The sequence below is a fragment of the Hippocampus guttulatus genome, chromosome 19 (genome assembly GCF_054856545.1).
Source record: "Hippocampus guttulatus isolate MCC_2025c chromosome 19, RoL_Hgut_1.0, whole genome shotgun sequence".
Classification (NCBI taxonomy): Eukaryota; Metazoa; Chordata; class Actinopteri; order Syngnathiformes; family Syngnathidae; genus Hippocampus; species Hippocampus guttulatus.
Genome location: NC_141279.1, coordinates 1,428,484 through 1,436,072, shown reverse-complemented (window position 1 = coordinate 1,436,072; position 7,589 = coordinate 1,428,484). Strand labels below are relative to the sequence as shown.

Sequence of the window (7,589 nt, the reverse complement as noted above, 5' to 3'; positions counted from 1 at the left end):
CTCCATCCTCTTCGTCCTTCCTCTGCAGCCGAGCATAGAACACACAACACGCGCCCGCCCGCCCGCAATCCAGTCATGTACTGTATGTTTTGCTTGCACTGAAGTGATGCCGTGGCCTGGACGGACACGCGTGACTGCGTTAACATGATGGTGTCATGCACAAAACCCTGCAGAGCAAGATGACGGCGCTTCACACACACACACACACACACACCCATCCCCTTTATATTTTTAGCGTTGGGCGGCCTCCTTCGTTGCGGCTTTTTATCATTGCATATTTGCGTTTATTTATTTCTTTTTTTTAATGTACAGTATGTCTGTATGTTTATAACAACTGAAGAGCTCATTACAAATGCAGTCAACGTTAAAGTGCTCCCTGAGGGATACGAGCTGACAACAGCTGGGTATCGACATACATAAATAATGTATGGCCCAAATTATTATTGTTATTTATTTATTTATTTTGGGCTTGCGATTGAAAGAAATCTGATCAGCCGCCATAGATTTCGACTCACTTCAGAGCAGGAAGCCGTTTGGGCAGATAGTAAACGTTTCTTCCCAAATAGAGACTTAACTTAGCGAAATGCTAACGCGGACCGAATTAGAGGAATAGGACAATTTCCTGGCATCGTTGTTGCATTAGAGGGCAGCAGTAATAGATGGCGAGAATGAAAGTGGGCTCTCCTCGTTTGTTTGGTGCAACCGTAGTAAATTCGGCACATTATCATGCGACGCGCATGCGTTCAGGGGTTCCAGTGAATAATTGTCTTGCCCTTAAACGTGAGGCGGTGAAATTAGCCTGCTCCCAATTGATCAATTGTCAACCTAATCTACTTTTTTTTACTTTGTGCAATTTTAAAATCTGTTCTGTTCCGCCTCCTGGTTACATGGCGTTGAATTCCACTGTCGTCCACTACGTGGTGGCATTTTAATGTTTAGTACATTAAATCTGAAAGAAAAATGGAAAAAATGATTTTAGCTCACTCTCGTTTTTGCTGAAAATGATCAAATGTCAAATTCTCTTTAATCCAGCAGAAAACAACAGCTGAAAGCTCATTGTATCATCTCCATCTTTGCCCATGATTATTGATGCATGTCGTGACACGATATGGTTGCTAGTTTGGGGGGGGGGGCGTGACTTTTCCTTTTTATCCATTGCTCATGCAATATGTGTTTAAATGTGTTTGTTGACAAACCAAACATAAAAGTTGTACTTGTTGTGTATTCAAAACAACCTCGTAACTGCCTTCTAGTCCACCGGCTGAATGTCGTGTTTTGTACCACAAGCGTGGCCACTGAACAAATCCAGCTTGAATCTCAAGGCACCACTATAAAGGCAACGGGTCTGTTTTGTGAACCAATACAGACCCAGTATTCATTCATGACAGACTCCTTTATTTATTTATTTATTTATAATAAACCTAATCAAGTCGACAAAATTGCTTTTGGACTTATCATGGAAACGAGAGCCTCAAGTCGACAAAATTGCTTTTGGACTTATGGAAACGAGAGCCAGAATTGATTTTTTTTAGCACTTTGATTTTTGTTCCTTTTGAGAGCGTCAAAACTGCGGTTCAACCAGTCCTTGTGCGGCAAATTAGTCACGGTCTGTTTGTGTTGCAGCAGCTCACACGACGGCGCTGAAGCGTTTTAGAAAGACGAATGGCAGCAATTAGTCTTATAAAATATTCTGCTGAGAGTGCGCCTTTTTGCCGTTTCCGCGTCAAAGTGCTTGGATGGGTTGTAATTTGTGCTCGCTACAAGTCATACTGGTTAGCCTCCTTCAAGAAGAAATGTGTTTGTTTTCCCATCCGTGGTTATAGCCATGTTGCTCATGACGGACCCCCCACCCCCACATAACTTATGCAAATCCGATGAGCCGTACACTTATCACAACAAAAGGGGTTCGAACTGAAGCTTACAAAATGTCTGAAGAATACTTTGCTCCAGATATTTACATGTTTCCATCATCGTGCAGTGCGCTAACACAGCCACGCATGCCAAGAGCCGCTGTGGCTAAGGAAAACCTCCACACGAGTGCGATGATAAGCACTACTTTGAAACCAACTACTACTTTCAAGCAGCATTATTCTCGCATATCAAAGCTCCATTGCAACTCTCAGCAGCGATAGAATCGAAGGAAAGGGACGGTGAAACGCTTTGAAAGTGCAACACAGAAGGCACAAATAGCACACGCCGTCTCGTGACATGCAAATGCTCAAAGTGGCCATTTCAGAGGTCGGGCTTTGTTGCTAATGCGAGCGCAGGTTGAAATTGCAAAAATGTTCTCCCCCCCCCCCCCCCCCAAACGAGAGCACGCCATAGAAAAAAGGGCAAACGCGCAGCCTCAGGTAATGTGTGGCCTGCCGACATTTGGATACAAAAACACTCCAAAGGGCAGTAAAAAAAAAAATAATAATAATTTTCAGTCTGGTGTCTCGGTGAAGCTATTAAACAGGAGGCGTACTTAGAAATACAAAAAAAAATAAAAATCCCACAAATGTTTTAATTAAGTCTGCGCAAAAATGGTTCTCGCCCAGGGCTGGTTAATCTTATACAGAGTAAGATTTTTTTTTAAAGGATTCATTCTTTCACTGGCTGCTAGGCAAATATATATATATTTTTTTTTTCCTCGACTCGCTTCTTGTAATTTTGCAACTTTTATTGTTTGTACATGTGTGCGCGCGCGCATGTGACAGATTTGTGTTTGAAGCTCCGATGGGGAATTTGATATGCAAATCAGACAAGCGTTTTTAATTTACACCGTGGAAGATGACAGCGCGTTATGCCGATGAAAAGGCGCCCTGAGGAACTTGAAGGCTTTGGAGAAAAACAGTTTGGTTGTCAGCTGAGCATTCTCGGGAGTTTTTGCGACACGATTTCAGATATTTATTGTCATATTTGTGATTATTTTGTCAGTTGTGAAAGAAAAATAATTGTCTTGTCAAAAGCTACAAAGGTACCCCCCCCCCCAAAAAAGAAAGCTCAATTTTCCCAATTTTATGGTGCGCCCCTGGAAGCCATGATGCCTTGAATTTGCCAACCGCAGATTCAGGGATGGCACAACAAGCTAGTGGATTGACAGTCTAAGGTATATGCTTGTTTGTTTGTTTGTTTTCTCTCGTTAATTTTTCTTCACTTTTCATAACTCAAAACATTTTATGTCTTCATTTTTCCATTTCTCCCTGTTGACAAAAGACTCACAGCTGTAATGTTCTGTGTTATGCTTTCACTCGAATGAAGAAGGATTTGGGCAACAAATTGTTTCCGTTCCGGTGCTCAGTAAATGTCGTCCCTGTGCACGCTTTAACGTGTGCCTATTTTGTGTCTAATTATAATCCGCGCCCCTCGCACGCAAATATTTCTGCTCGCTGTTCAATCCCCAACCTGATGGCCCCGATTGTTTTCTGCCATCCAGTTGCTAGGCAACACCGGAACTGGCGGCGGCGCTCGGCTTCCCTGAGCCGCGGCGAACGAGGACGCGGGTGAGGCGACGAGGTCGGGAGGGCATTTCCAGGGACGTGTGTCATGCTTCTCGTTCGGAGCTGACAGTCAACGTTGGAATGAACCGACTTCCAGCGGTTATCACAACACACCCCTGTTCAAAGAAAATAAAAGCAGGTATATCATATATCTTTATTGTGACATTTGGGGCTGCTTCGGAGCTTTTTGTCATCTAGGAGTCACTTTTACAGTTTATCACTCTTTTGCACGACAATTGTGTGTTTCTGTACTATGTGCATGGACTTGAAATGTCATCCAACTGTTGACATCCAACTCCGCTCCAAACTCATACACTCACTTTGATGGTGGCTAAAAGTGGACACATCAGCTGTGGGAATCAGTCGGCCATCGGCGTTCAACAGCTGCCAATGTCCATCATGGATGCCGGCCATGTGTGTCGGTATCGGCAGCAAGTGCTGCCCCGTGGAGCTCGGGAGCCATTTGAAGAGCTGCTCAAGCTGATTTTAAATGTCACTCGTATGAATATTACCTTTCCTTTTACCTTGAGATGAAAAAAGTTGGAAATGTATCACCAACAGACGGCGGCCTCTCTGAGGGAGGGAGGGTGATATTGTCATGGCAAAAAGGTGGCAGACACTTGCGTTGTTTACAGCGCTAAAAGGTGAGGAGGATCAAGCCAAATCATCATGGAATTGTAATGTGACAAGTGATATTCTATCATCTATCTTGCGACATCGGCCCATGACAAAAATTGAATTTTGTCAAGAAAATGATACATACCGGCTTCTACCGAGAGAGCAGATTTATATATGACTGGAGTGTGAAGAGGACCCTCGCAGCTGAAGCTAGAGGTCAGCCATCTTCCGTTGCCCACCAGTATTCACAACTTTTATGTTTTACTAGCACTTTTCAATGAATGTTTTATGCTAGAAGGAATGGGAGTCTCTCAGAGAACAAACTTGACTGTTTGCATCGACTATCAAGAGTAGATGACCTCAGTACTGTGAATTATAAATGTGAACCTGACATTTCAGTGAATTTAGTCCCATTATGCTTTGCCTTCATTTAATTTTTTAATGCTTCTGACAACATGATGTAGACGAATCTTTGATAAGCAGTGATTCTGATATATACCTTAGAAAAAATTCTTAATATTGCTTTCTTGCTCAATCTGCAGTGTAGCGCTTCTCCCAGACTTATTGGTACATCCTTCTAGCATACAGGGTGGTAGAGTGGTGGTCTCCCAACTTGCAGTTGGAGGTTCAATACCTGGACATTGCGACCAGGCCGAAGACCCCTTTTTGCAAGACCGTGAACCTCCAGTTACTCTCGATGCTGCATCCTCGGAAGGTGAATGAGGTAACGGTGTGAAACGCTTTGAGTATTAAAGGTAGACATGTGCTTCGATCCCATTTTCGCTATTGACAGGATATGGTGAAAATGCCGCGGAGAATTCAAGTTAGGTGGCTGCAGCGCGTGGCAACGTAAAATGGCCGCCGATGGCTTCATTTCTCCTGGCGTCAAGTCGGAGACATTGTTGGTCCATTCATATAGAAGTCGTGTGCTCTCGCGTTTTCTTTTTATTCTTAGGCCGCAAGACTCCGAGACCGCTTTGCTCGTCTATTTAGCGACAGAACGAGACACAAAAGTAAAACATTGTCGGCCCGGAACACGTCGCTGGACACTACTTCCACTTTTGCGATCGAATTTTGCAGGCGACGAGGTACGGCTGGTCCACCGCTTCCGGCTTCTCAGCCCCGACGTCGACGCCTGCTCACAGCTGCGTTGTGCGCACTCATTTTCTTGGGAGAGTCGCTGCAATGGACCGGTGAGTGGACGAAACTCGGGCGGGGAGAATGAGTCAATAATAATAATACATTTCATTTATAAGCGCCTTTCAAGACACTGAAGGACACTTTATAACCAAAACAAGAATAATAAAAGCACAATAGAATAGAACATGTCAGCTTGTGTATTGAATATTACAGTAAAGTTCAATAGCCCCGTGTGTTCTCCCTGTATCACTTCGCACGTTATAAAAATATGCGTAGCAGGTGAAGTGAAGACTGTAATTGCCATCGACGTGAATGGGAGCCCTGGAAAACAGGCAGGACAGCGCCCCCCGAGGACCGATTTAGGACACCCCTGTAACGTATTTAAAAACGCTCCAACTGATTTATTTTGAAAAACGTTCGAACGTACTGGTAGGCTAAGCGTTAAACCTTTTCCCCCATAATGCCGCGATGTACAGTAGTGTGTTACGTGGTGATGGCAAAATGAAGCCCCATCAAGCGGTCAAGCAAAAAAAATAATAATAATAAATTAAAAAAAAAATCGGTCAAGCCCTGCAGGGAAATACTTCACACACGCTTCGGGGCTTCAAGATGAATCATTTCCTCGACTACACCATCATGTGGACAGGAAAATGTATAACATGCTTGGTGCATGCAATAAAATGGTGGGGTGAAAATCATGCTCTGAACACAATAAATAATATGTATTTGAGGAGTGTTTTAACGTGAATTGTTCTGTGTTACTTTGTCTATGTGTGCGCTTATGCAACAAGTTAAAATGTGAAATAAGGAGTTAAAATAAAGTGCTTCTTCGTTTTTATTTAAAAACAATATTTTATCCAAAGTTTTTGGACTCAGGCGGTTTCCTTTTTTTTGCAGAGAATTTCACCTGCTTTTGAACAAACTCTTTCACATGGTACTAATTTTTACATTGTATTTTCTTATTGTCTGTACAGTGTCCTTGGGTGGCATGAAAGGCGCTTTTAAATAAAATGCATTATTATTATTATTATGAAGGGGAATCCATAGCGTTTCTTTGTCGCTTTTATTTCGAACAACACTCGAACCTATGGTATCATTTCCTGAATCAGTCACGTGGTACACCCCCTTCGCGGGGCTTCTAACGTCATCAGCACGCGCTGCTGCGACGCCCCATTCATGAACCACTCATCGAGATTACTCGGAACACGCTTCAGGGATTCGACCCGTGGAGCACATCACTAGTGTTACGCATGCGCAAATAAAAGCTTTTTTTTTTGTGCCATACATGATACCATAGGTGTCAAAGTTCGGTCATGGAGGCCCGGTGTCCTGCATGTTTTCCATCTCTCCCTGCTGCAACACACCTGATCCAAATGGTCATTTGACATCGGCCCTCCAGGACCGAAGTTTGACACCTGTCCATTATACCAATTTGTTTATGAATGATGAGGTATACATTGTAGACATTTCAGGATTTATTGTGTTCGTGATTTCTATTCTGCGTTCCCCACCCCCACCCACCATAGGGTATGCATGTGTGCAAGTCAATGATCACTGTGTTGCTGCAAACAATAAACACCTCATATGGATCCATAAATGTGTAATCATGCAAGCTATGAACATGATGAAAATATCAGTGCTGGGAATTTTGGTAATTTTTGTGGTTGCAGAACTGTCACAGTGGAGAACTACGAGGCAGCCATGTTGCTGAGTGGTGCAGGTGATGCTCTGGGCTACAGGAACCAGCAATGGGAGTACAATGAGTCTGGAGCAGCCATTCACAAGGTCAGATGAAGTATGCCAGTGTTTCCCAACCTCATTTGAGCCAAGGAACATATTCCTGTGTAAATTAGAGCGCCCCCCCCACCCCCTCCCCAAAAAACAACAACCTGGAAACGCTCAGAAAATCTCTGATATCCCTTTACAGGGTCTTCCAAGTGAAATCAGACCAGTAGGAATATTGGTCCATTTTTCTTGAGTTTCAGTTTGGATTCTCCTTCTTCTGCAGGAGCTGGGCGGGCTCAAGAACATCAAGGCCGAGCTGCCCGATTGGCCCGTGAGCGACGACGCGGTCCTGCATCTGGCCACGGCCGAGGGACTCGCCACTGGTGCGCTCCAAATTGCACGTTTTCCTCGTTTATGCCTCTCATGTCTTCTCCGTGATTCCATTGACGCGATGGGCCCGTGTGGTCGTAATGAGGCCTCATCAGACAGGAACACGCGCGCCCGCATGCGCACAAGCACACAGACACAAGCCGCCCTCCTCATCCAGGCTGAAGGTTAAATCGCATTTGCGCCCCTTTGTGGCGTTATTGGGGCGAATGGGAGGCGCAGCTGTGACCTTTACAG

General features: G+C 44.2%; 1 protein-coding gene across 22 annotated transcripts in view; it reads left to right on the top strand.

The window, feature by feature from the left end:
• The window catches only part of LOC147189476 (ADP-ribosylhydrolase ARH1-like), a 43,965-nt gene that overhangs the window by 21,107 nt on the left and 15,269 nt on the right, over positions 1-7,589 (top strand). For 20 of the 22 annotated variants that reach the window (XM_086137941.1, XM_086137940.1, XM_086137957.1 and 17 more), the window contains 6 exons: positions 3,419-3,621; positions 4,044-4,316; positions 4,682-4,824; positions 5,181-5,293; positions 6,911-7,025; positions 7,249-7,348. In XM_086137941.1, coding sequence (XP_085994067.1) covers positions 4,235-4,316; positions 4,682-4,824; positions 5,181-5,293; positions 6,911-7,025; positions 7,249-7,348 — 553 coding nt within the window. In that variant the 5' untranslated portion in view covers positions 3,419-3,621; positions 4,044-4,234. The remainder of the gene's footprint in view (positions 1-3,418; positions 3,622-4,043; positions 4,317-4,681; positions 4,825-5,180; positions 5,294-6,910; positions 7,026-7,248; positions 7,349-7,589) is intronic. The other 2 variants (XM_086137939.1, XM_086137956.1) reach the window with 2 other exon arrangements.